Genomic DNA, 27,040 nt, shown 5'->3' on the forward strand with positions numbered 1-27,040 from the left:
AAATAACTGGCAAAAACATGAGCTATTCAGTAGACCGTGTGCAGAAAAACTATTCAACAATTTCAAATTCCTAAATTACATTAATTATAATCTAATAAGTCTCCTCTTCCTAAACTGCTGTACCGAACACCCCTCCAATTTAAGGCATGGCTTAAATACTGGTAAAAGAAAATCATTATAAGAAGTGGTGCCAAAGCTCATGCACATGAGAAAAAACAGACACCTTCACTGCCCCACTGGGACGGTCTCCTCTGCGATACATGACATCAAAAATATACATTTAGCCATTACAATACCATAAAAAAAAAGACATGACACAAACCCAGGCCAATGCGGCTGTCTGTAAAAAAAGGCAGACTCGGTGAGTGTCTGCTTCGATGGAGAGCAGACACGGTAGGTGAATAGACTCCAGTGTGTACAGCTTCTGTTTCTGCGCTGCATCACTGCCACACCACAACCTGACGAGCTGCCGGAGTGTGTACCACCGAGAGCCAAACTGTGCTGGGAGTGACTCCGCAGAGACATCCCACACATGGCAGCCGATTCCCTTTGAGCCTATGCAGAAGCTTGAGTTTGTTGTTCCATTATGTAATGCTGTGACAGGCTACACTTGGATGAGTGACTGGTGCTAGGTTAGACTATGCATTAAATGCAGCCGCGGTGTGTATGTGTGTTCATATGTCGGACCGCAGAAGAACACGGGCCTACGTGCGAAAAGATTTTTAGCAACAGCCAGAACATGAAGGGAAACAATGCCACAGTGCCTCACACCTTAAGAATATGTAAAGACTAATGACCACCTCATAGTACGCAAGTGAAATTCTTAAATTTCCCACTTAAAACATACTTTGTTCTTTAATACAGACATGCATTTCCATATATAATTTTGTTGAGAAAGTATGAAATACCCACATACGGCTCTTGCGTTTTATGTTTTATTTTATTTCCTTAATGTATAATCCTTAACTACTTCTAGGACAAAAGAAGAAATACAATTAACAAAACTCTCCCAAGGTCAGTCACAGATAACACTACCCTTAGCAGTTAAACACAAACCATAAACCAATAAGTGCTAGACATGCACGAGAAATCCAAAATCGGCTCATAGTTCAGGTTTAATTGGATGTGTTGATTTGATTGAAGAGTTTGTCCTTAATGACTTGAGACATCAGGCCATGAATTGCCTCTATGGTTGTCTTGCAGCTGAAACAAAACGCAGAGAGAAATGGAGATTAGATCAATGACCCCAGCAAAACAGACGCAGTGCACACACACACACAGATGTAACATCTAGTTACTATTAATGAAACTAGTATAAATAAACAAATTAAAAGACTCAGTTTTCTGTTTTGGTTGGTTTAAATCACAGAAGCATTTAATTATAGTGCATTAAAAAGCAAAATAATAGAAAATAGCGCAGGTTTACACATTTCTTTTTATTTTATTTTTCATGTTTGAATTGCTCTGCTTATAATTAAGACACATCGGAGAATATCAGCAGCTATTTTGAAAATGAATTAATTGTTTAAATCATTCTGTGTTGTTGGAAACTGAATCTCTAAACTGAATCTGGTCCTACAAAACAAAACACTTAAAGGTGTCATTTAGAAAACTCTGATGGGCACTTTTAATTTTTGTCTGACATTTGATAGAAAAAAAGATTCATTAACTGAAAATACAGTCGATTATAGCAGACTGAGTAGTGACAGAAATATTATCAGCTGCAGCACGAAACGTTGATTTTTAAATTCAAACTGAACCACAAAATATTTCTAGTAGTTATCCATCATACAAGTCCCTAATTACACTATTTTCCTTTGTTGAATACCATAACATAAGGACAAATATGTGTCATCAACAAATGAGTTAAATTGGCAAATACTGTACATCACACAGTAACAAAACATGATGAAATAAATTAAAAGTAATGCCATCATCCACTTTCTTTTTAGGATCTATAATATACAGTAAGCAATGGGAAGAACACTGAAAAGACAGTTCCCAAATTAAATGAAATTCATGTTAGCTCAGCGGGCCAAGCTTACCTATCTCGTGTTGCTTTGGCCAGTTTGTCCTCAGACTTCCTGTCATGTGTGTCCAACCCGAGCATGAAGCTGCCTCTTCCGAGCTGAGCCTCCGACTGCTCCAGCTTCTCCGACAGGTCAAACACCTGGCCTGTGGTGTAGTCCGAGTTCTGACCATCCAACAAACGCACACACAGACACAGAAACCCATTCATGCACAATTTGTCCACAAAAGCTAGACAACAGATTTTTCAAAAAAAGAATTTTGACGGTGGCTACAAATCTGTCTAACAAGCTGTAGGTACACTTTGTGTGTTGTGCTGAATGAAAAGAAGTCGGTGAAAAGTTTACTTAAGGTGAGGCCGTGTTTTTAGTGGAAAAGGTAATTAAAAACACAATGACACAGGGGCCCCTGACTAGGGTGACAGTGTAGCAACTGACAAAGCCTGTCACCCAAGGAGCAGCTCGTTCTTGACATGTAGTCAATTCATCTTCATCCAGAATGCCAAAGAGCCAACTGTTTGGATAAGCCTGATGCCTATTTAGGCTGTTTAGTCAAGCTCGGGACAGAGTGACTGCATCCACAAAGGGAATTCACATGAGGCGCTTTCAATCTTTAGAGTGTACTGTGGGGGGAGGAGGAGATGAGCCATGGTGAACCACAACAGTATCTGTATCACTGGAGTCAGGTCCAAGTTTAATGCTTATATCCTTTGTTAAAAAGTTTCAATTAAGCGTATTATTAAAATCAATAAACAAGGACTCTTGGCTACTAAGCAGCAATTAATCACGACATCACAAGCGGGCGACCACATGTCTCAATGAGTTATAGAGTAATAATTAACCATAAATCAAAATGTCAGACAATTAGCAAACATATAACTTTTTGAAGTTGCCTACATACCGTGAGGAGACTTGAGGAACTTAAGGTATTGACCCAATATTTATTCCAAAGGAGTTCCAGCAGCTTTCGGTCAAGGGAGGACTTGAAGTAAGTTACCTCCAAGGCATAATACCTAAATGAAACAAATCAAAGCGAAAACATGAGCCACGTATGGCACACAGTCATACATTTATATGCACACTATATTAAAAGTACTGCAGTTAAGGTAAGGATTTTTAAAATAGAAATGTACTTGATATGCACAAGTATTGATGTAAATATCCCCAACATGGTGATATAGGGTGAAGAGTAAATTATATATATTAATACTCACTGTTTACAGTGAACACCAAAGTCTTCAATCTTGTTCAAGGGGATTGTCTGGTATTCTGAGGGTCCTTCATCAGGAGGTTTATAACCCTGAAAATAAAAAATAAAAAAAAATACTGAGAAATACAACAATCCAAACAGTTTTTAGGTAACATAACCAGATTATTAATTACAACACTATTGTAAAATTAAGTAATAAGATAGACTTCAAATTACAAGATCATAACTTCTAGTTTATTTACAAATATATACAAAAACCCAAATTAAAAAACTACAAACATGAGAAAGAGCACACGTGCGCATGAATCATTGCTTAGCTAATTGTTTTATTACTTTTAGAATTAAGAGTCTCAAGAGACGTTATCTACAGTCTTTGTTTTACCTTTGGGTAGGTCCTGAAGGCGCCAAGGTTGACTTTCCCCGCAGAAATAGTCCGAGTAGGGTCGATCTTTAGGAAGCAAGATACAGTAGAACAGGAAAACAAAGTCAGGGGTCATACAAACCTCCAGGGACCACTCAAATCTGGCCACCAGGAGCATTTTACTATGGCTGTCAGTGCGCTGAAAATACACACTTAATTATATGCCGCCCATGGCATTTAAGCACTGCCTAAGCCAAATGGAGAGTAAATAGCATATATGGTTGCAATAGCAAAATATTCATCAGTACTACATGGAAACGTACAACTCATACATCAACAATCTCACCCCCTTCTCAGTTACCGTCACATTAACTTGTACTGTCATACTTAGAAAGACTTCCTTTCCTGAATACCATTTTAATGGGGTGCAAATTAGAAATCACAGTAAATGAAGCATTTAGCTTGAGAAGAAAAATGTTTACTATTTCCACGTTCTTACCACGACGGCCACGAAAGGCTCCTGAAACTGCTGGTTGAGCATCTGAGTGCTGACGTCTATGCCCGAGAGCCAGCATCCATAACCCGGGTGACTGTGGTACCAGCCGATAGCATTCTCCAACCGGCCAACCTGAGGGATTAGAGATAGATGTAGGTTCTTATTACTTGCATGAAATACACGATTATACAAGAATACAACAGATTTTTTTTATTTTAAATACAGTGAGTATAAAAATATTGATCAAATATTATTATTACTGCTGGGATTTGGTGCAGTCCATAGATTTTTTTTTTTTTTTTTCAGGGAATAATGGAACTTCAAACTACTTTGAATTTAGCAACAGTATTAAATTATGACGGATGCTTTGAAGAAGAAAGAAACATATCCAGTCGTGTAGCAGCCATGTGAGAAGACATATTGACGTAAGACGTATTGTGTGATACAGGTGAGATAGCGGTGAGAAATGGATAACGATGATCTGATATATGTAATCTTATACTTCAAGAATAATTTGGCTTAGCATAGTGGGTTAAGCCGCCGCCCCGTGGGTAGAGGCTAGAGTCCTCACTGCAGCTGGCCCCGGTTCGAATCCCGCATTGGACCGCCATTTACTGCGTGTCACTCCCTCTGCCCCCTGCTTCCTGTCTATCTTCAGCTGTACTATCATTAAAGGCATAAAAGGCCAAAAAAATAATCTTGAAAAAAAAAAAAAAAAAAAGAAGAATTTGGCTTTTACATGTTTCAAAATAAAATTCTCAATCAATCAATTTGAGTAATCAACAGAGAAACAGTTTATGGATAAAGTACTGATTTGATTTAGACAAAATCAGTAAATGAATCCTTCTACAGATCAAGCTATTTCATCACACTGCTGCAATATTATTAAAAAAAAAACAAAATGCCCATATGGTATTCCTGCTCATAGTTTTTTGCAACATTGCATATTTTTTTTTATTTCCTAATGTAACAAAAGATAATAAAGGCATAACTACCATAGTATTAATGGCAGACACATGTATTAAATCTGACACCCAAGCACTTATTAATGGCTTAATGTCTAGTCCACATTACAGTAAAGTTGCCCAAACATCTACAGAAAGTGATGCACAATACATCCTAACAGCATAAGGTGTGCATGCAGTCATTAAATCTGTGAGACACCGTATTATTATTGGCAGTCAGTGTCCTGACCTGTTTGGCGTTTTCAATGTAGGCAGCCATGTATTCATACGCTGCAGCCTGGGCGTTGACCCGAGTTTCTGTGCCCTCCACGGGCAACGCGAAGCTGTCCATGATGATCATAGTCTCACCATCCACCTTCCCCAGCATGAGGCCCATCACCTCCAGGTTTCCCCCAGACCTGGCGTGCATCACCATCTTTAACAGGGCCAAGGCTGAGATCTTGCAGTACTTGAAATAGTGGTGACTATGAGTCAAAGATATAAAAAGAAAAGATTTAAATATCAGGCTTGTTGACAAACAAACCGATGCTAGTTTGTAGCCAAGCTATCACGGGTGTTTTAACGATAACACACGACAGTAAGCATTTACGGTGACTTAAACACTGACAGCTTGTACTCACTCTTTTGTCCATGGCTTCGCAGCGAGGATTTCTTGTTGTTGTTTTTTGTCATACTTGTAAATTTCATCTATGCTCTGAACTTCCTGCATGCTGTTGGTTAGCTCCCATGTTTTCTGAGCCGTGCTGCTGCCCGCCATGATGAAACAGCAAAGCCAAAACAAACGAGTAGTTAAAAAAAACAACCCTACGTCTGCTCAAATACACGAACAGCTGTTTTTTTTATTATTATTATTATTTAACCGAAGATTTTGATACCGTAACAGGGCCAAACCTCCAACTGATCAGGTAGCCATGACAGTAAATGATACCAACACAACCAAAGCGCATTCACGGAGGGGGGGCGTTTGTCTCAGTGTTACACAAATATGCTGTTTTTATATCTGTATGCTACGTGGCATTTTGTGAAAAAAATTAAAACAGAGTCACGTGTAACAAAAACATTTTACCCGAAGCGACTTTTACCGTGGTTATCGCTTAAATTAAAGTACGATCACCCCTCTGACAGGATGCATGGTTTCGTCCTGGAAGGGCTTTTACTATAACCGTCGGGGACACACTGACATCTAGCGGCAGTCTTCAGAAAAGCAGGCTCACTCATTAAGGCGTTTGCAATCACGAAAAACAAAGGTATTTTTACTTTAAAACTGTATTCACCATTCATTAATGACACTAAATTCGTCACCACATTAACGCAAACCGCTAGTAATGCAAGTTTGGTACTTCATTTATATTGTTTGTTGTTAGGTTAGCTGGTAAACCTGATTTCCCGCTGAGGTTTATAAAGTTAAAACCATTTCAGCAACCCACATCGTAAAACAACCAATATTACCAACTAATATAGCAACTATTACAGTGATTTTAACGGGTCTCAGTTATGTTTTCTTTGTTTTAAAGCTTCAAGCTTGCAGGGTTAGTTAGCCTCTCCCAGGAGGACCTTTTGTGTCATGGTTGCCTATAGCAACGGAAAGATGCTTTGCGCCATGCTGACAATCTAGACAAGGACATTTCTCAGACAAATAATATAAATATAATAATATACATTACAATCTTATGTAGAACATCTGTGGCCTGAGTCTCAGCTGAAACTATTACATATTTTGATGGATGTACATATTAATAAATGGACGACAATGGGACGAGCATGAAGAGGAAACACCGAGATATATCAGTGTGAATTCGTACATGCAAAATCGAGGTATGTGAAAATGTGGTGATTGGATTATTACCACAAAAAGCAAATGCACTTTATGTTTTTACATCGTGTGTGAATGTTCTCTCCAGTAAGCGGCTGTGATATAAACAACACTGCGTGGATATGCCTCCAGCATCACCAGCACAAGGATTAAACCCCAATCCAGACAGAGGTATTGTAAATGTGTGGATCTGGAAAGATTACATTCTTTGAGCATAGGGTTGTGTCATACAGTTTATGTGTTTTATATTTGATACTTCCCAGGTTTGGGCTTAAGTTTGTTGCTGGGAACTGACTATGAAAGGAAGAAGTATAAACTTCAGCAGGAGCTCCAACTGGACTACAAACAACATGTTGCCAAGGTCTGATGATGTATTCATAAACAATCTTTAAGACATGTTTCACTGAAATGGCATTGTTTTGCATTTTGCTGACTCACCATGCTGTACTTTGTTGTCATGCTCTCTCTCTCTCCAGAAAAAGGACCTGAAAACCAGTGAAGCTCATCCGCAACCCCAGGGTCTTTCTTTACCTATTGATGACAAGACAACATTTCAGGTGTGTGTCTGTGTGGGTACTTCATTAAGTACATTTGTGTGTGTTTGTCTGTGTGTGTCTCTGAATGTGACACACTCACAACAAGACTAATATCATCCTCCGGAGCTGGGGATTGTGGCTTCAATTCCCACCTGGGTCATGTGCTTCCATTTGTATGATTGTGTGAATGATTGTAATTTATAAAGGTGTGTGAAAAAACTAACTACACATAATCCAAATAATTTCCATAATTAATATAAAATGCAACATTGTATCTATGACAATATTAGAGACTCAGTTCCAAACCTTTCTGAGAAAAACTGAACCACAAACGGCTTAAAGGAGTTACAGATGAGACAGTGATATATGAAATCTTCATGAATGTGTCTTATATTCAAAACATGAGCTTCTACATATTTATGCATATTTAATTTGATTGTTATATGTGTTGACACATTTGAACACAGCACTGAAAATATGTAGCTAGTAAGCTGGTGCTCTACCTGAATGAGATGGCTGCTTCAAAGACTCACAGACTGAATTTGTTTCTCTCACAGGAAAAACTAAGAGAGGAGAGAAATAAAGAATACAACCTCTTCCTACAGGAGCAAGCTCAAATCAAAAGTCTAAGGAGGAGAACACTTCCTGTCACTTCAAAGGTAATGAGAATTATCAATAAACAGCACGTTGAGCTCCCTAAACAAAAAGACTTGGTGTGTTTGGTATGTGTTGTAAAACTTATGCACTTATAGTGCACAGGTTTAAAATACCTTTAGGTTTTTAACATTTTCAATTGCAGCCTGGACAGGATAAAGCTTCAGATGCTGTGTGCCTTGCTTCTCCCGCGTCTCCTCTACCCATCCTCAATGCCCATACAAACATGCACCCTCCTCCCAGAGAGCGCCCTGCATCCAGGAGAGATGCTGCCACTCTGACGGAGGCAGTGGATAATGGAAAAAGGACAGGGGTTTCAGGTCCAGGCCATCGGGGACGAAAGCGATGGCAACTCCATAGACTAAAAGAGCCCTATAGCTCAGAGGAGGAGCTGATCACAGACACAGAGGAGGAGTTGGAGTTCAGACACAGGAGGAGGCGAGACAGACGCTCTCCAGAGCCTGAGTACAAAGAGGAGAGGAAAACCAGAGAACGCAGAGCTAACAGGTGTAGCTTTTTTTTCTGTAGTATGATTTTGAGCTATTTTAATCTATTACATATATACCAAAGACAGAAGGTCAGGTATGATAATATTACTCTCCGTCTCTCTTGTATATCTCTATAACAGAGTTCCTCGCGACTTAAAAGAGGTGGAGGACCCTGCTGTTCATGATCAGAACAACAATGAATGGGTTTGGAAGTCAGGGTAAGAAAGATGACAGCTCAGGTCTGCAGAAATGACATTTGTAACGCTGAAACAGAATTATTAATTATTAATGGAGACAGTATTCGCAATAGGAGATGGAGAGCCAATAACATCCTCCTGGAAAGTCACATAAATTTTCTCAATCAATAAAGTAATGTGATTGAATGAGCCAGCACAGGGTGATTGTAACACAAGGCAGGTATTGATACTTGCTGCCACGCTCAGTTATTGCCCTCCAGCACTTTTCTTACATCCTGTTGCCTTGAATTTTTTTCCCTTTTTTGCCATTAAGTCGAGCCACTCTCAATAAGCTGTTAACGATGTGGGGTGGTGAGGTAAGGTGAGCCTTGGCCCATCTCCAGGCAGACAATTACTCAGCCCTGCTCTATCAGAGGAGGTGGATTGATTGGAGAACTCTCCGTGACTCTGAGACCAGAAACCTCTGCAGGAAAACTGTGAGGCGGTGTATGATGTAGAATGGTAGCTGGGTGTGGCTCAGATGGGAGCTGATGTGCTTTGCTGTTACCCTTATATGCTGATAGTAATTGGATGACTCTTGTTGTGTGTCTGTGTATTTGTGTTTAATAGTCCGCAAATGCCAGACAGCATGAAGACGGCTGCAAGATCAAGACCTGCTACCAGCAAGGATAAAGCAGAGTTTGCTACTGGACTCCTGATTGGTAATTCTTATTGCATGGTGCCCTTTGGAGTTTTTCAGCATCATAGTTGACAGCACTCGTGTGTTTCTGGTTCTCATGCAGGAGCAACAGAAGAGCAGACGGCCTCTCATTTGAGGAAAGAACAGTATAAGCAAGAGCTGCTGAAACAAATTGCTGAACAGCAGGAAAACAAGATGAGGTGAGTATTTATTTACTAAATCAACATTTTCATTAGAGTTGTTTCAGTTGGCACGTCCATGTAAGTCAAGAAGGCACAAAGGATGATTTTTTTTTTCAGGGAGAAGAAACTTGAGCTGAGGGTTGCTGCAACAGGGGCCACAGACCCCGAGAAAAAGGTACAGAATGACAAGACCTGGCAAATGTTTTATTACATGATTCCATGATGTGATCTTCTAATGACGACAGCTCGATTAACACGTCATAAACCGTTTATCACTGTTACTGATGAGGCTTGTATTAATTTGATTATATTGTCGCATTGAACAACACCTCATATTGAAGTTTTCTTAATATTTGTTGCCTGATGGAATTCATTTGCATGATTCATCACCTCTTCTAGCCTGACCGAATCAAGCAGTTTGGGGCTGTAAATCGGCATTATGACAGCTGGAGAAGAGATGTCCCGTACAAGCCTGGAGTAGATGTGGAAACTGTAGGGAAGGACCCAGATCCAAGGCCTAAAGAAGACAAACCTGCTAAGGACAGAGAACAAAGAGCCCCTCCAGGAAAGTACCATGTGGACTACAATACACCTCTCAGTCAGCTGACAGGGAAGACGATGTCTGGGTCTGAAACAAAAGCAGCACGAGGTGTCTCCTCACTGGATTATTTCAGTGAGGACTACAACAGGGATTTCTCAAACATGATAGGAGAGGTGGCCGTCCCGAGGTAGCTCACCGTCGCTCTGTGTTCCCATACATGAATGAAATCAACGACTCTGCTGTGGATTCACTGTTGTTTCTGTGATTGTGTTTTTTCAGGGTTGCTGGCATTCCTCCTCCTGTTCCTCCCACTGTAACTAATAATCACCAGACTCCTTATGATGCAGCGTATTACTACTATGGAACCAGGAATCCATTAGATCCAAATCTTCATTACAATCAGAGTATAGTATAACAACTATCTTCATTTATGTATATTTTATGGATCATCTACTGCGTTTTAAGATTGATTGATTTTCAAATTGTATGGAAATGTTTGGAGGTAGAACAAAGGCCAATCTAAAACAATGCATTACACCTTGAGAAATAGTCAGCTGTAATGTAAAGTATGCATATTTGTAGTAAAACCTTGCATGTTCCACTGGCAATGCTGTGTCTAATGTCTTCACGGTCATAAACTGACTCTAACTGGTATCTGGCAGTTTCGCCTTAGATAGGAGTAATTCACATTATCTTAAATAAACTCCCAGACCTCTCTGTAGAGAATGATTACCATTTATTATGGAGCCCCTTTATCGCCATACCAGTGGCCAAGAGGACTTGGCATAACAAATCATAAATCTCATTTTACTGCAGAACTGATTTTGTTACTAAGGGGGATATACAGTTTATTCAATATGAGTTTAGTAGATCCAGATGGATCTCACTTCATCCAGCTGGTCTGTTTGGTTACATTTATTTTCTTTCCATTTGAATTTTGCTGCCAATTTTTCTACCCTGGTCTGAGCTCACAGACTTATTGATGTTGGAGAAAAGAAAAACTGGCAGACAGCTTGAAGAGATAACTAATGAAACTGTAAAATCTGTTTGTGTGTATTATCTTGTCTTAGATGGCTTGCCTGAAGGGGAGAAGCAGTCTGGGAATTTCCACAGCCCTCCTCCGAGACCACCTCCACTCAGACCCACTGGCCACGCTGAGTTAGTGTCCATCATGACTAAGTTTATTTAGATACTGAATCCATTGTACACAATTTAAAATCTAAAATGTGCTGCATTCCTATTCTTTACACTGAAAATCAATTTGCAGAGTGCAAGTGTTTACATTTGTGTATTTTTCTTTCTTCCAGAAGAGGGCTCTCACTGCATGTCCTGTCAGTACCTCCTGCACACTTGCCTCTTCATCATTTCTCACTCTGTCTTTCTGCTTCTAGAGTACCTGATCAGCATAGATCATCCCCCTTGGATTTTGAAGACAAGTCCAAGCAGAGGAGAGAGAATGCACTTAGCTACCAAGAAGCACTCAGACAGCAGGTACAGCTACAAAATATCATCTGACAATAAATAGACCACCATGTTTTTATATATAATGACTTCACAAATTACTATGACAGTTTCCAGTTTGTGTTTTGTGCAGTGTGAGTTTTCAGCAGTGAGTTGGATGTTTTTAGGCAACTCTGTTTGGGTAAGGGGGTTGAGGGAGCAGCACACTGTCTGCCATGGTAATGATTGCTACAACAGGCTGTTACAGGAGGAAACCAGACTATTTCTATGACTCATGTTAGAGACAGACCAGATATGTTGACAGTTAGATATCAGACTGTGGCAGAGTCAGTATTTCCCCTTGGATAAAAAAAAAACTTTTGAAATATCCTTTCTTCCATGTATGTGTAGATCAAAGAAAGACAGGAGCGTAAAAGAAGAGAGAAAGAAGAGAAGGAGCGATACGATGCCAAGATAGAGGCTGAGATGATGGCGTACAACCCCTGGGGGAGAAGTGGTGGAGGCGCTCCAATCAAAGACCAAAAAGGCAACGTTGTCAGTAAGTCAGCTTTTACTCTCTTTTAATGAGGTCTGAGATAAAACCTGATAAATCATAATAAACACACACTGCGTTTTATGAACTTACGTTTCCATTCCTTTCCAGATGACCTGAGTGAAATGCACAGGATCAACGAGGAGTCATATAGGAATCCCGTGTCCAGTAATAGTGGGCAGATACAAGGCCTTTTGATGAGGGATGAACACACTTCTGGAGTTGAAGCCAGGGCTCCCCTTTCTCATCGACTATCAGGTAGTGATTGTGTCAAAGCTGTGGTAAACAAACACTAGTGTATTTCAGTCTGCTGTGTGCACTGTGCATGTTGCTCGTCTTTGGAGACAGATTACTTTCTGTCTCACTTCCTTACAGGCTTCAATGATCAGCCGACAAATGAGCTCCACATGCAGGACAGATACAAAAAAGACCTTAAACAGCAGGTGGGTCTTAGGCCACTACCTTCAGTCTATGTATGTAACTGCTTTGCCAAACAAAACATGAAACGCTTTAACATGTGTTTCCCTTTTCATTAAATCTTTATTGGTTCCAATCAATAAAAAGTGTTCCCGAGCACTTTGATGAAGTTGTAAATGAACTATAAATGTGACCTAACCTTCTCATTACCAACAGATTGAGGAAAATAAACGAAAGCAAGAAGAAGAGCGAGAACGAATGAGGATTGAAGAGGAAAAAGAAGAGAAGAGGCTGGCAGAACAAAGAGCTTGCATACAGCGGGAATACGAAGAGGAGCAAAGGAAGGTAAAGAAGGTTGAGGTGAGGAGTTCATCTCTTTAATGAAAAGCACTGCATCGCTCCTTCTTCTTTACAGTCGAGGGATTCTCCTCACACTGCTATTGCAATTGAAAAACAGTTTTCTTTACTCTCTGCAGCATAGCCTGGAAAGTTGGATCCATGAACCTAAAACACAACAGCAGCAGGAGGAAAAGGATGTGAGGCAGAAACAAGAGATTGAAAAGAAGACACCAGAGAGTGCCAGGGACAGAGAGGAGAAAAGGGAGCAGCTGAATTATGAGGTACACGAAGCATGAAAAGTCATTGGTACTGTAGCCTGCAGTTTTATTGAACTTTTCCGTCACATAATGCGATTCTGCTCGTATATTTGCAGAGAACGCCGTCTCCTCCCGTCCCAGCCTTGCAGCCGAAGCAGAAAAATCTCATCGCATCCAGACCGTCCTCTGTTGTAAGCCAACTCTCCTCCAGGACTGTGAGTCACTTGTAAATGGATGCAAATATTTTCACATTAAGGCTGTTTTGATCTAAATCTAAATCTAAATTTCCATAACAGGAGCGTTCTGTGTCAGCACCACACTACCGACCAATCCCGGTGAAAATACCCCAGCCACAAGGTGAGACAGTCTTGAGTTCTGTACCCCTTCCTAAAAAAAACCCAAATGCCTGGCTGCTTGTAGAACATAAATTACCACCTCTGCTTGCTACAGATGGTCAGCAGGAGGTGCTCAGAGAGTTGTCAGCCCTCCGGAGGTACCTGAGGAAAGAGCAGAGACAACTGGAGGTTCAGCTGGGGCAGACGGATCAAGAGGAAAGTCACTACACTCCAACCAACAGGTATTATAGTCAGACACCCCTGAACAGCAGGGGTAATTTGTGCAGGTACAACGTGCCCAGGATTAATAGGAATCAGGAATAGGATCATTTTCTTCCTAAGAAGAGAATTTCTAATTAGAGATCCTATTAGATGTGCTCTACCCCTTCAGGTCCAATTTAACCTAATGCACCCTCAGATGCATTTAAGGTGAAGACACAATACTAATTGTAAGGAGGCTTTCTTGTTCTCTGAGTTAATGAAAATGACCCAGGTCAAATGGGCTATCGTCCAATCTCCATTCAAATGGAGAGTTCATTACTGCAGTAATTTAACAATATGATCCCCCAAAAGGAAAATTTCTGTCTTCACCGCTCTAACCACCCTGAAGAACACACGTGATATAGCATGCGAGTAAATTCCCCACTGAAAACACAGGAATGTACTACAAGCTACCTGTAAAGTCGCTGCTTATATTCAAATAAGTTTTTTTTTTTTGAAAATCATCAGAGAAATGCCTTTGAATTAGTGCCAGGTCCACTGCTTTTCTTTGGTTCCAATATACAGTAAGCTGCTTACACAGAAAGCCCCACGCTTTAGACCTCATAAAAGCATTTGGAAGTGCTTAACACACGCAAACCAGGTGTTATGTCCTTACTATTTCAAAAATACTCACTAATCCACCCTGACTTATGGGGCCTGGTGTTTGAGTGAAACTGCATTATTTTCTTTCTTTGCTCAGGCCCAGAGGACGGCCGAGAGTGGATGCCTTCGAATCGACACGCAAGGATGCTGTCCAGCCGTTAACCGGGGGTCCCCCCTCTGATGCTGCATGTGTTAATATGCAAAATATCAGGGAGTTCAACCAGCTTAAATACAGAGGTAATGACTACTGATCAGATCACCCAAAAAAGAAAAAACAGTCAGTTCTCCGTGTGATCAGTGTGCCTCAAACATGCCCTGGACTGCAGGATCATGAGCAGTGATCCTCTGCCTGCCAGTGCCAGTTCAATCCTTCCCTATGACACAGAGGTTAACAAGTAGTCATGACTGCAAGAAGAGGCCATACAATGTATTTACAAACTGCAACTTAGACTTTTCACGGTGGTTAAATCTCTGTGCGAGTGAAACATCACTCATATAATAGTGGTGAATTGAACATCATCCCTTGATGACAAAAACCACTGAACTGAAACCAATCGCAGAGTGCTTACTTTGCTCCTGTACTCTGAACTGGCCCATTTTTCCAACTTGGAGAAAGCGATTGAAAAAGCCTTGAAATTGCCTTGGTCACGGTGTTGATGTAAGGACAAGAGATGAGGATCACTGCGGTCCTGTGGTGACCAACTGGCCATCGCCAGATGGTTTTAACTTTCCAGAGCCTCATCAGTCCCTCTAGCCACAGTGAAACTTTAATCTCATGAGGTCATATCAGTGACAGGCAGTTTGGCAGCATAAACAGAGAATGTAATGCAAGCGACCAAGGAAATGGCTTTGGATGGGTTCCCAGACCGAGTTAATGTAGGGGTCTGAGAGACACTCAGAGCTCCAGCTTGTATGTAAGACCAACAAAATAGGAAGAAATGCTATGTTGTGACGAATTGACTAAATTACTTATCAAACTTCCACATTTAAAGTATGGATTTATGCCAGCCTTACGTCCTAAAGCTGCATCAGATCCTCTCAGTCGCAGTCGAACCTTGACTGGATGTAGCTCGGCTGTGGAACTGCTGAGTCACAGCCAAGCTGCTGTTTCAGAGAGGGAGCGATTAAAGATCACTCTAACGTGGATGAAAAATGTTGATTTCTCTTGTCTGCCTTTACTCTGTGCACTCCCAAGCTTATTTTTCTTATTCTCATCACTCTAACGCTGCATCAATTAGAAAAAAACAACTTGACTGCTACTATAAGAGATGTGGGACAATGCCTTTCCCTTATTTGTCAGACACAGCATCTCGTGAGGAGGTCCGTCACATGTACCCTGACCCTCCCACTGACGAACAAAGTCTGGATATTCAACAGCAGGCACTTCTTCGTGAACAACAACGCAAAATCAGACTCATGAAGAGAGAGGAAGAGCCCGGTCAGTGAGCGCACACACACACATTTTTTCTCAAACTGTTGTGCTTTTTTTTTTTTTAACTCTCATTTTGTTTCGCTCCAGACTTTTTGGACCAGCAACTGAACCACTATCGTTCTGTGAGTGGTCGTTTAAATATGTATTTTCATTGGAATAGACTTTGCTATTCTTATGGGTGCATGTTTAATTGGTGCCTGTGTTCATTCTTTCTCTCAGAGGAACAAACATGGACGCTACATCCACAGAGACTCTGTATTGCCGTCTGAGACTGCTTTTTTTGGTAAGCCTGGCTAAACATAGGCTGTTTGCAAGGACTGTGGCTGTTCCTCTTTTCTCCTTCTTTCAAGTATGAAGAAAGAGTTCACATCAGTGAGGACAAAATATGCTTTTGGGCTTCCAGACCATTTTTTTTTATAAAAGGTGACATAGCTTGGGAGGTCATCTACATATACCCTCACAATACCAAACTACAACAGCATTTTGCGCCAGACTAATTTAACTCTTTGTCTCCGTGCCAGACTCATTGTGACGCATGCCAGCTTGCGTCTCTGTGTTGCCGCCGGTGCCAGTGCTTGGTGCAAGGTGCATATGCCAGCTGCATGGTGGCGATAGCACAGTGCCAGCCATTGGGAATGGGGGCAGTAGAGAAATTGTTAAAAAGCCTACTGCAGGAAGTGGGGCATTTGAACACCCTCTACCCTTTTCTAGTGGAAAGTTTTGCTGAATGGAGTGATTCTCATACTACACATTATGTGAACTGAAGGAACTTTTCTGTCTCTGTCCAGCTGTAAAGAGATCTGCGTGTAATGATCCGTGACTTTTTGGGCTTTGTCAGATGTTTACAGTGGTGATCCATGTGAAGAGCAGGTTCATCAGCAGAGACCCTCCCAGCACTCAGCACAGCACCGGGAGAGGACAGCCCCACGGAGGAGACATGACTATGATGTATGGTGCTAATCAGTAAATGGATTCTTTTGTTTGCTTCAGGTCAAAACAATCCGAGTCACTACAGTGCGAGAACAGCATCTCTCTCTCTCTGATGCTTTCAGTGCTGTGTTACTCAAGTTCCTTTCATTTGTCTGATTTTACAACATCAACATTCTTCCTTCTGATCTCTTTGTTATTTTAATACAGGAGGTGGCTTTATGCATGGATCAGAGCCATAACAACCAGCCAGATGGTCAGTCTTCGAACTTTGAATCTAAAGTCAGGGCCCGCAACCAGAATCGCATCATAAGACGAGACACTTGCACTAGTGATCACAACAGCACATCAGGTAACAAGAAACATTCTACAGTATTTAAACAAGTGGGGGCATAGAGGAGTGTTGACCCACTGAGAAAGGATGGAATTAATTCCTCTCTTCCTCTCATCTTATGTTTCATTAGAAAGAAAAAATGCATATTACTGAGTTTTGCCACCTTTTCTACAAAGATGAGACAGATGTTAACTATTGTTTTAGAATAATTAAAAACTATTTTGGAAATGATTACAACTAAATAAACTGTATAGTAAATGTACATGCTGAATTTTAAATTCTGATTTCCTAAAGCAATGTGTAATGTAGAAAAAAATAAGCCTCTGTACTCTCCAGAGAGGCTGCATGGTGATGAAGTGGATGCCTTGTCTCTGCGCTCTGCCTTGGAGAGGCGTGTCTCCGTGGAGACCGTAGCCACAGAGCCCTGGCTGCGGCCTGGCACGTCGGATGCTGTAAAACGCTCAGGCTACAGGGAGACACCGAACAGTAGGATGGACGCTCCACCCTGGCTGACGCACCGTGCCATATAGCTTTCCATTACTTGGTATCAAAGGATAGGAAACTGCAGAGTGAGGAGAGTTCCTCTTTTCTTTGGATGCAGGTGGCGGCTCACCTAAACATCGAATCACTTTCCACTGACCAACAATTGTAGAGACTGGTTAGATTACTAAAGCTTGCTAAGGACAGAGTCTGTAAAAATATTGCTCTCAGTATGAAAAGTGCACTTTTTACCCTTAGAATTAATGGCTTAGCCCGTTTTGTATTTTCCATATTTGTACATGTACCATTAACACGTGTTAATAGTTATTTTAGTTATAAATATACACCATTTTATTTTATAATAAAAAATGTTTTGTGATTAATGGAGAACAATAAACAGTCCTGTCATTCAGAAGTCAGTGATTCAGCATTTCAAATCAACCAAGTTCAAAAACTTTATTGACCTAGAACCTGATTAGAATGCCAGATGATGTATCGTACAGAAAGTTGTACATAATCTTTTTTGCAACATAGAAAACTTTACATTGCTGTATCATATACATTTTGTTTTCTACATCCATGAGCAGGAATGCATCCCATTCATACTTAAAGCACAGCTAACATTTGTCATTTTCTCTATACATATTACTTTCCCCCAAACCAAAAGAAGAAGAAAAAAAACAAAAACATTAAATATATTATTAACTTTTGATTTTGTACACAAGAGTGAGAAACTAAACTCAAACATTAAAACAGACTAGTGACTCAAAAGCAGCTAGCATCAGGTTGCTCTCATTATCTTCCAGTTTCAGAAGCCCCAGTTATCGCCGATCTCCGATAAAAACCTAAGAACATATAAAATGGAATAATTTAACCCTTCACTTTCCACGACCTTCATCAATTACAAATCATTCTGTATCTGCGGGAGATGGTACAGTCAAATAAATTATCACAAAAGTAAAATCTCCAGTGCATTCAAAAAAAGATATCAAGTGCAGCAAATCCAGAGGAGGAAAAAAAATAAAATAAACAAAAATAAATGAAATCTAGTGTTATAAGATTATATTACATAGCGGCAGATCTGTACAACTAGTTTCATCCAAGAGGCTATCAATACTAATGTTAGCCATCTGCGGTGCAGACAAAGAGATCATTACTATCAATGTGTGACAAATGTCACATTTCATAGTTACTAAATATGTCTTTTTGCATGTTGTTGAAACCATTCATTCTTTACTTGTTAAATATACAGTAAGAAGCACACATTTTTTTTGAAATATTTCCTTCTGAGCAGATCAGAGATATTGGTAACTATCAGTTGTTTATCAGTAGTTTTATCCAGTGGATGCATCGCTACACCATGTACAAGACATTACTGTTTTCATCAAGTTCTCCGTCTGTTTGTGTGTATAGGCGTGCCTGTGTGTGTGTGTGTGTGTGTGTGTGTGTGTGTGTGGTGACGGGGGTTAAGGGTGCGGGTGGGTGGTAGCAGGTAGCCAATTAATAATCAGCTATTTAAGTCAAGTGTTGTGTATGAACCACGTGGAGCGCCCTGAGATGACGCAGGGTCACAGCGCACAGATCTAAAAAAGGGTGGTGGCCCCAAGTGGAGCTGTTTGTGGTGCGCCCATCATTGGGCCTCCTCGCCGGCCTCCTCCCCCACCTCTGTGTCGGCCTCCTGCTCAACATGTGCCGGCTGAGGTTCTGGTTCGGGCTCAGGCAGCTGTGCGATGTGAAACACGAGGCCGATGCGCAGGTAGAACTTTCTTAGAACAGCCCGGAGCTCGGGGATCAGGTCGAACTGCATGATCTCGCACAGCAGAGGGTAGTATCTGGACGCATGAGCCTTGAACTGAAGGTGGAGGAGTGATAAGACAGAGAGAGAGAGAGAGAGAGAGAGTGAGACGAAGCCAGAGTCACCGTTGTCTTTGTGCTACACAGAATAAACAGACCCTATTAGGCGGTTAAGTCAGGAAAAGATGCCATCGAGTGTTTCGGCTCCTTACCCTTTCATCGCTGATCTTTAGCACCTTGGTGAGGAAGAGCAGCAGCAGGTTAGTCCAGGCCTCTCTGTGGCTCTCTGAGGTCAGAGCCAAGAAGTATGCTACAGCCTCACTGCACACGCTACACAACACGGAGAAAGAGAAACATTTCAGAAATGTGCGTTTACACATCAAACCAAAGGATTTTCTCGTCCAACCCTACGGCTCTCCTCTGACATCGATGCCATCTGTTAGCCATTCATACGCCTTTCTCCTCCCACTCCAGTCTCCTAATCGCCTCCCAAATCTGCTTTGCACCCTGCACTAATCAAACCGAACACGTGGCCTCTGGTAAACAAGTGTGTGTGTGTGTGTGATTTTATCAATACGTGTGTGCCCGTGTTGCTGGTGAATGACAGGATGACATGTTTGATAAAGAGGGAAAGAATGCAGAAGACGAAGCGTGATGACACATAATAGTGTTCCACGAATAAGAATTTCTGAGCGACTCGCACACACAGACACCATCCTCCTCTTCTCCTCTTTTCTCTAATAATGACTGCAAGTAGGAGAGACAGGCAATGATCCTGCTTTATCTTGATATCATCATCAATTCGAGGGTGAGGCTGGGAGAGAAAGGGACTGAAAAAAAAATACATTCAGCAATGACAGCGGTGCTCACTGAACGATGAAACTCAATGGAACTTAGTGTGCTGATTTCTTTTTTGGATCTTCACAGCAGACAGCGTACGTTTCAAAGAGGTGCAGATCTGTGCAGGCGCCGAATCTTTGCCACAAGTAACTGACTGTAGATAGTGACATCAAAACAGCCTCCCCTCCCTCTCTGGGGCCAGTGTCTTTTTGATTTCTCCTTCCTCTAAGGTGGCTATTGACGTTTCTGCCCAGAGAAATGTGATTTCTTTATTCCCGCGATGAAACTAACGATGGTGAGCGACGTCTCGGGCTTCACTCCAAGTTTGACCAATTTGCCCTCAGCTCAGAGAACAAATACGTACAACTCAGACGCATGCACGGACCTGGTGTGGACCAATTTAGTCAATATTAATATTTCACAGACATACTGGCAGAAGCATCCCCGATACAGTGCCAGTTGATTCTGCAAGAATGATGGTAAAAAAACCCTTAAAGATCTGGAGGTTTTTCATCAACTAGAAACTGCCCCCGTCCGACTTAATGATTTTTATTAAAATAATTATTTTCTTCAGGATGTTTAAACGTTAAAAATATAAAAAAGCAACACTGAACTCTTCAAATAATAAACATAATTAGAGCAAAAAATTTCCATCCATCTATCTCATGCACGCTTAATTACACCATGACTTAAATAACTAAACAAGCTAATTTTTGCTGTTCTGAATGCATTCATTATGTTTCTTTTGCCAACTACCAGCAACAAAACATCCAATTAGTTTCTGGATTCTGTCAAATTGAAAGCACATTTTCAGGCATATGGACACATAAATTCCAATTGTTTCAACTGTCTCTTAACAGATGTTTAGCAGAAGTGTTGTACTCTGCAGACGGCATCATTAGTGGAATGAATACAGAGACGAAAAGCGGAATCCATTATAAAGATCAGTCGTTTAACCTGTTAAGGGGAGTCTGCCCTGCTGCGCCTGCTAATGTGGTGGTCACTGACAAATGCATCTCGGTGCACTTCAGTCATTTTCTGTGGGCAGACTGTGAAACAGTCACAGGGGGACTTGAAGGTTAACTGCAAAGATGAGTACCAGAACAATATGAGAAGAGTGGAAAATCATATCTGATATTAATGGAGTAGATGTAATCTTCAGATCCACAGACTAAAACCTGCTACGACTGAACTGAAGGGTCAGCAGCTGCAGTGAGGTCACATGTTTGTTCCTTACTTGAGCAGTCGTCTCTGGACCTCCTCCCAGGCGTCCCGGCGACTCTCGTCGGTGTACATGCGAAACAGGATGCGTAGGCCGCACGCCAGGCTGCTGGTCTCCTGCTTCAGCAGGTTGGGCTTTGACTTTCCTTTGAAACCTTCAACACACGCACAAATACAGACACTTTTAATTTTATATTATGATACATTATCCCAAAGCTGTCCAAGAAGCAACACAGCCTGAGGTAAAGTGCTAATCACAGTCTCGCTTTCGTGCCCTACCTGCTTTCCACAGTAAAGTCCTCTGATCGTTGTTGGAGTTGAAAGCCTTGGCAAAGCAGTGCGACTCCAGCAGGCAGTCCAGCAGCTTGAAGAGCTGTTCTGAGGTCAGGTAGCGATACATGCCCTGGTCCTGGGTCTCCACTGGGACGTCTGCTGCATACACAGCATCCCTCTACAAAAAGACAAAGCATTTAACACATTATAATTGACAGCAGAACTAAAACTCTGAAACAAAAACCACAACAAATGATTCTGTTAGCAGATCATGTTTGTACCTGAGCAGCAGCAAAGTTCTCAGCGTCTTCCTTCTTACTGGTGGCAGGAAAAAACACAATGTTATCAATGGTCTGGATCAGCTCCAGCTGGACGACACACTTTATCAGCAACGCTGAGAATAAGCGCTGCTCCAGGACCTCTGTGGAACATACAGGTAAACCTCCATCAGAACACTGTCACACACAAACAAACAACGGAAGTCATGTTTGAGTAAAGCCACAGGGCTTACTTGTTGGGGTCCTGCTCCTGGAGCCATCCTCACACATGCCCGAGTTGTACTGACTCTGCCGACGGTTCTCCATGGCAACCCTATCAGCGCTGCTGATGGAGTGCTGATCATCAGAGCGGGACTGGATATCCACTGACTTCTGGGAAATGGAGTCCTGAGAGCAAAGAAGGCTTAGAGTTACTGCAAGCCTATGTATGTATACACATATATTTAAAAGTTTAGTTGATGTACAAAAACTTATGTACAAGACAAATGTTTTGTTTCCAAGCTGTAAAAAGTAGGCAAAACTTAAAAACACTGCATTTCCTCACCAGCTGTTTGTCTGACAGAATCTGTGTCGTCAGGTGTTCTCCCTCTGCTCCCGCTGGCCTCCATGTTAACAGCCTGAAACACAGTTTACACAATAAATCACATGAAATCATGGATAGAATGAAAAACAACTTCCAGCCAGAAAATGAACTGAGCTAGAAAATCCATCAAGCTAAACGAGTCTTAATTTGATTAAAGACTTTGTTGATTGCTATTTCCATTACTTTAGAAATGTCTGTTTGTATTTCAAAAAGTATGAGTATGAGTATGATTTTAAATTGTATTTTTTTGTGTGATTCTATTTGTCCCGGTCTGACTTTGAAAAGCAGGTGGTTTTATATTCAGCAGCTTACGCATGAGGGATGGTGGTCTTGAAGATGTCCAGCATGCAGTTACACGTCTTGTCCCAGGTCTCCGGAGAAAATTTCTCTCCGTTTAGGATGACCACGTTCTCTAGACAGTTGGTGCCTGAGCGGGCGAGCTGCTCATTATCTACAGATGCACAGATGAAGAGGAGGAGGAGGAGGAGGGAGAGACAAAGGAAGTGTAAAAAAAAAAAAAAAAAAAAAAAAGCTGTATAGATATAATGTCCTCTGAGATTTCTGTCATTTTTTTAAAATCTGTTTTCCCATCAACAACTGTAAAATATGAAAAATGTATCGATTATTTGCTTAATTTCCGTCTTCTTATAAAGTGCTGCTCCAGTATTGATGCAGCACATAAAAGCCCAGAGGCAATCTTTAATTTCTGCAGCAAAGTCCTGCTCACAGCTGCTGCCCTAATGCCTGTTTGAACCCTTCCACTGCACACAAATTCAACTTCAACAGGAGACAGAAAGGGTTGCCGTGTGCTCACCTTGCTGGACACACCAGTAGAGTTGAGACAGAATGTCATCCAGCAGGACGTCACTGAGGGCCTCAAAGTATTGGGTGAAGACGTCACAGATGGCATAAAGTGCATGGTTGCAGGTGGTGGTCATCCACTCTGCTTTCTGAGGGTGCAACACAACCTCGGTGAGATTTTTTTTTCCGATCAACACAAGAACAAAAACTATAACACAAGAGGGATGCAGCGATTATAGGCTGAGGAATAATCACAGTTTCACCATTATTCTCCCGCTTTGTTGCTGCGCTGAAAGCCCACTGCTACTTTATTAATTGTTGTTTTGGTGAAGGTTTATAGTCAAATTGTTTAATCGCTGCATCCCTGATGGTGGCTGTATTTCAATATTTACTATACTAAATAATGAAAACAGCTAGATTTGAAAGGCTTGTGTACCTCAGTCTGTTGCTCAGGCAGCTTCATGTTGTCAAAGATCCTAAAAACAATTCTGAACAGGTCTTGCCACCAGTGTTTCTCAAAGGTGTGTCCGTAGGTCTTCATCACTTCAAACATCACCGTCAGCCCCCTGGGAAATGCACACACACACACACGTTCTTCTACAGCTGACACTTTCTCTTGCTCACAACGTCTTTTATATTTCGCAAACACTGAATGTGCCTGTACTTGTCTTAATTGCTCAATTAAAATAATCCAGTTTTATGCCTTCGGTGATGACCACCATCTTAAAGTAATAGCAGGCCAAAGGTGAACACCACCTACCTGGTCCTGACATCCAGCTTACACCTGTTGATGATGCAGGACAGCTCGAAAAGAATGGGGAACCAACCCCGCACCCACACGCGGTCCTCAGGCGCTACATTCATGTCATCACTGGTGTAGTCTTTGAACGCCTGCCAGAGAAATAAGAGCCATGTTCACCGCTTTACCACTTCTGCCTAAGGGGAGAATTAACCCTCCTGAACAAACACACATTCTCACACATACTGTGGGTGGCCCCGATACACACTATACCCACTCAATCTCTTTTCTGCTTTCCTGATGCATAGATTATCCCTTTTATGATGTCAAGGGCGAGAAAATAATTATAGTGGTACGCCAAAGCTGCCCCAGTAAACGCTTGCATGAGGCACATTTCTCTATTATTCTTGATTCAGTTATAGCATAGCTTTATCTCATTTCTTGCTGCTTCAAAAAAAAAAAAGAAAACAATAAAATTCATAGTCTACTTGCCAGTTATGGCACCTTCACAGTTCGAAATAAACTGTTCTTTACCACAGCAGGGTGTGATACTGACCTGAGGCCTCTCTGAGACATATTTGGCGCAGTGTCTGATGAGGCGGATGGCTTCCATGCTGGTGTCTGGGAAGGAGGCATTGCAGGCGAACTCTGACAGACACTTAACGGCATCCTGGAAGGAGTCGATGGTGGCCGCAAAGTGCTTTTCAAATACATTCGCTGGAAGGCGGAATAGAGGGAGATTGAGGCAAGAATAATGGAGGTGGAGGGAGGTAACGATAGATGACAGATGACTGTGCATGTCTGTGCGTGTGTGTTTGTGTGTGTGTGTGTGTGTGTGTGTGTGCTGGACTTACTGACGATATGGCCGGTGGTCTGAAAGGCCAGCTCTACAATGCTCTCGTCCTGGTCAGAAGCAGCCAGGTGGAAGACGGAGAAGATGTTCTTCCAGCCTGAGCGAATATTCGCTGCCTGGGAGTTAACCATCTGTGCTATACAGCGCACCACCATGTCTCTGATGGTGGGAGACCTGTACAGGAAATAGGGTGTAAAAGAAAAAGACGTGGAGGAGGAGGAGGAGGAGAATGAATCGAAAGGACAGGGGTGAAAACAAAGAGGAAAGAGTGTGGAAATTAAGTAGGAAGACTCAAATCAATTAAAAAAGAAGGTAATTCACCTCTTCATTGATGTCAATTATCTTTAAAAGCTCTTAATAACGCCCCTGAATCCCACCATCATTCCAGCACTGGCTAGTCTTGGCACAACATGTTTTTACAGCAACTGTTGCCATAGCGAAGAGCACTCCTAATTGCTCAGTAGTTATGAATGAGAAAAAACTGCCTCCACTTATCGTCTCTCTCTGTCTGTCTGTCTCTCTCACACTCACCAACACACAGGAGCGGAGCATGAGTGAGTCTAATGGACACACTGCGCTGCAGGGTTTACATGGCTGCCTGCCATCTCCTCTCTGCCGAGGCTCTCAGCCTGTTCAATCTGTGGGTGGATTTATACTTACACCGCTACTCCTGTTTCACATGAATGAAAAGGGATGCTGCGGTAAAACAGCTCGCCTTTTTTTTATTGACGTCGACAATTACAACGGCAAAAATCAAATTCATGACGGCTGTTGGGAATCTATTCAAGACTTGATTCGGAGCGAGCAAGGAAATGAAAAGGGCTTTTTACACGAATTCACTGAAAGGGTAACGCAAACAGACTGAAATGGGTCAGTTGAAATGTTTCGCTTGGCAAACAATATGCTTACTCACTGCTCTGAGAAAGAGAGACGGAAAGAAAGAGAATAATAGATGAAGCTAAGAGCTGCTACAGAGGTTGAGGATGGGGAGGAGGGGAGTCCGCAGCCATGTGAGCAACAGCCCAGAAATAGTAACTACTCAAAGCCACAGTACAGGCGTTGTGTTTTGCACCAACCGATCTACATGGGATGAGGAACATGAGCACACACTCACAGATAAATGCACCACTTGTCTCTTTACCTGTTCTTTTTCATGATATGCTCAAAAGGCCTCAGAAAGTCTTTCTGGAATCTGAAGTTGGCCAGCTCGCCCTTCTCCAGAAATTTCATGGACAGTTGCCTGAGAGAGTCCACAGCGAAAATCGCCACATCTTCATTTGTATTACATCCAACCTGCACGGAGGTAAAACACATCTCAGTAACATGACACTATTTGTTTTTGTTGTTACATATTTTTAATGAATTCAACAAGTAAGGCGTAGCTTTTACTAGAACAAAATGTTCCTTCAGTGAGACTGAAAAACAAACATGTGCACAGATGAAACGGTTCACCCTCCAGCAGGAAAACAGAAAAATAAAGAATAAAATCCACTTTCCAGCATGATAAATGACAAACTCAGTTTGCAGCTACAGAGTGAGAAGAAGAGCCTCAGTGAGTCCTTGAATAAAAGTACCAAAAAGCTTTTCTGGCAACAATTTGTGTTCATCAGTGACTGAAATCAGCCTTCTGTAAAACAGAAAGATGGGAGAGAAAGTCGACAGTCCTTTTGTAGCTCATCCAGTCCGTTCCCAATTGAGGAAGTCCATCCACAGGATTTTATACATTTTTAATGATGCAAATAACTAAACAAAATAAATATATCTGACACTATTCTTAGTTTATCTCTCTACAGCAGAACTATACTGTATCCACGTCTTAAAAACGCGTTTCTGTAACCAGTCCTCACACACCTTGTTGAAGTGGTCTCCGATAACCTCCCAGATCCTGGACCACTGCAGCCTGATGCGGCCCATGTTGTAGTAGGAGATCTCGACTATTTTTTGCAGGCTGAACATGCGTGGGTGTGTGGGCGAGGCCAGCTCATCCATGGACACAGCACACAGCCAGCGCACGAAATCGACTGACGAATAGAGAGAAGATGTTGGAAATGAGCGAAGAAAAAAAGCTGCTTTGTACGGGCAAAGTGACTCACGACGATCAAAAATAGACAGAATGTACCTGTCCTTGGAG

The 27,040-nt window shown here is 41.7% G+C and overlaps 3 protein-coding genes across 4 annotated transcripts in view; 1 reads left to right on the forward strand and 2 right to left on the reverse strand.

The window, feature by feature from the left end:
• Nucleotides 1–921: 921 nt before the first annotated feature.
• On the reverse strand, nucleotides 922–5,958 carry cops5 (COP9 signalosome subunit 5). The gene is made up of 8 exons (XM_010734089.3): nucleotides 5,680–5,958; nucleotides 5,289–5,523; nucleotides 4,098–4,226; nucleotides 3,620–3,685; nucleotides 3,242–3,327; nucleotides 2,929–3,040; nucleotides 2,046–2,194; nucleotides 922–1,203 (listed from the first exon to the last, which is right to left on the reverse strand). The coding sequence occupies exons 1-8, from the start codon at nucleotides 5,814–5,816 to the stop codon at nucleotides 1,116–1,118; spliced, it is 1,002 nt and encodes a 333-aa protein (XP_010732391.1). The 5' UTR covers nucleotides 5,817–5,958; the 3' UTR covers nucleotides 922–1,115.
• Nucleotides 5,959–6,138: 180 nt separating this feature from the next.
• Nucleotides 6,139–18,280, forward strand: cspp1a (centrosome and spindle pole associated protein 1a). The gene is made up of 30 exons (XM_027274417.1): nucleotides 6,139–6,306; nucleotides 6,736–6,874; nucleotides 6,961–7,043; nucleotides 7,136–7,233; nucleotides 7,349–7,429; nucleotides 7,966–8,067; nucleotides 8,208–8,569; nucleotides 8,691–8,768; nucleotides 9,357–9,448; nucleotides 9,530–9,626; nucleotides 9,726–9,783; nucleotides 10,008–10,336; nucleotides 10,429–10,553; nucleotides 11,220–11,307; nucleotides 11,457–11,640; nucleotides 12,001–12,148; nucleotides 12,254–12,400; nucleotides 12,518–12,585; nucleotides 12,776–12,919; nucleotides 13,036–13,179; nucleotides 13,272–13,370; nucleotides 13,452–13,512; nucleotides 13,606–13,732; nucleotides 14,452–14,591; nucleotides 15,655–15,792; nucleotides 15,874–15,908; nucleotides 16,006–16,069; nucleotides 16,625–16,734; nucleotides 16,924–17,065; nucleotides 17,384–18,280. The coding sequence occupies exons 3-30, from the start codon at nucleotides 6,995–6,997 to the stop codon at nucleotides 17,575–17,577; spliced, it is 3,504 nt and encodes a 1,167-aa protein (XP_027130218.1). The 5' UTR covers nucleotides 6,139–6,306; nucleotides 6,736–6,874; nucleotides 6,961–6,994; the 3' UTR covers nucleotides 17,578–18,280.
• The window catches only part of arfgef1 (ADP-ribosylation factor guanine nucleotide-exchange factor 1 (brefeldin A-inhibited)), a 47,546-nt gene continuing 38,474 nt past the window's right edge, over nucleotides 17,969–27,040 (reverse strand). For both annotated transcript variants that reach the window (XM_010734069.3, XM_019273707.2), the window contains 15 exons: nucleotides 26,761–26,930; nucleotides 26,051–26,202; nucleotides 24,911–25,083; nucleotides 24,613–24,773; nucleotides 24,078–24,208; nucleotides 23,754–23,883; nucleotides 23,331–23,466; nucleotides 22,829–22,967; nucleotides 22,478–22,550; nucleotides 22,167–22,320; nucleotides 21,937–22,076; nucleotides 21,662–21,833; nucleotides 21,399–21,537; nucleotides 19,534–19,651; nucleotides 17,969–19,379 (listed from right to left, as the gene is read on the reverse strand). In XM_010734069.3, the coding sequence (XP_010732371.2) occupies nucleotides 19,158–19,379; nucleotides 19,534–19,651; nucleotides 21,399–21,537; nucleotides 21,662–21,833; nucleotides 21,937–22,076; nucleotides 22,167–22,320; nucleotides 22,478–22,550; nucleotides 22,829–22,967; nucleotides 23,331–23,466; nucleotides 23,754–23,883; nucleotides 24,078–24,208; nucleotides 24,613–24,773; nucleotides 24,911–25,083; nucleotides 26,051–26,202; nucleotides 26,761–26,930 (2,210 nt within the window). In that variant the 3' untranslated portion in view covers nucleotides 17,969–19,157. The remainder of the gene's footprint in view (nucleotides 19,380–19,533; nucleotides 19,652–21,398; nucleotides 21,538–21,661; nucleotides 21,834–21,936; nucleotides 22,077–22,166; nucleotides 22,321–22,477; nucleotides 22,551–22,828; nucleotides 22,968–23,330; nucleotides 23,467–23,753; nucleotides 23,884–24,077; nucleotides 24,209–24,612; nucleotides 24,774–24,910; nucleotides 25,084–26,050; nucleotides 26,203–26,760; nucleotides 26,931–27,040) is intronic.

The sequence above is a fragment of the Larimichthys crocea genome, chromosome XXIII (genome assembly GCF_000972845.2).
Source record: "Larimichthys crocea isolate SSNF chromosome XXIII, L_crocea_2.0, whole genome shotgun sequence".
Lineage (NCBI taxonomy): Eukaryota > Metazoa > Chordata > Actinopteri > Sciaenidae > Larimichthys > Larimichthys crocea.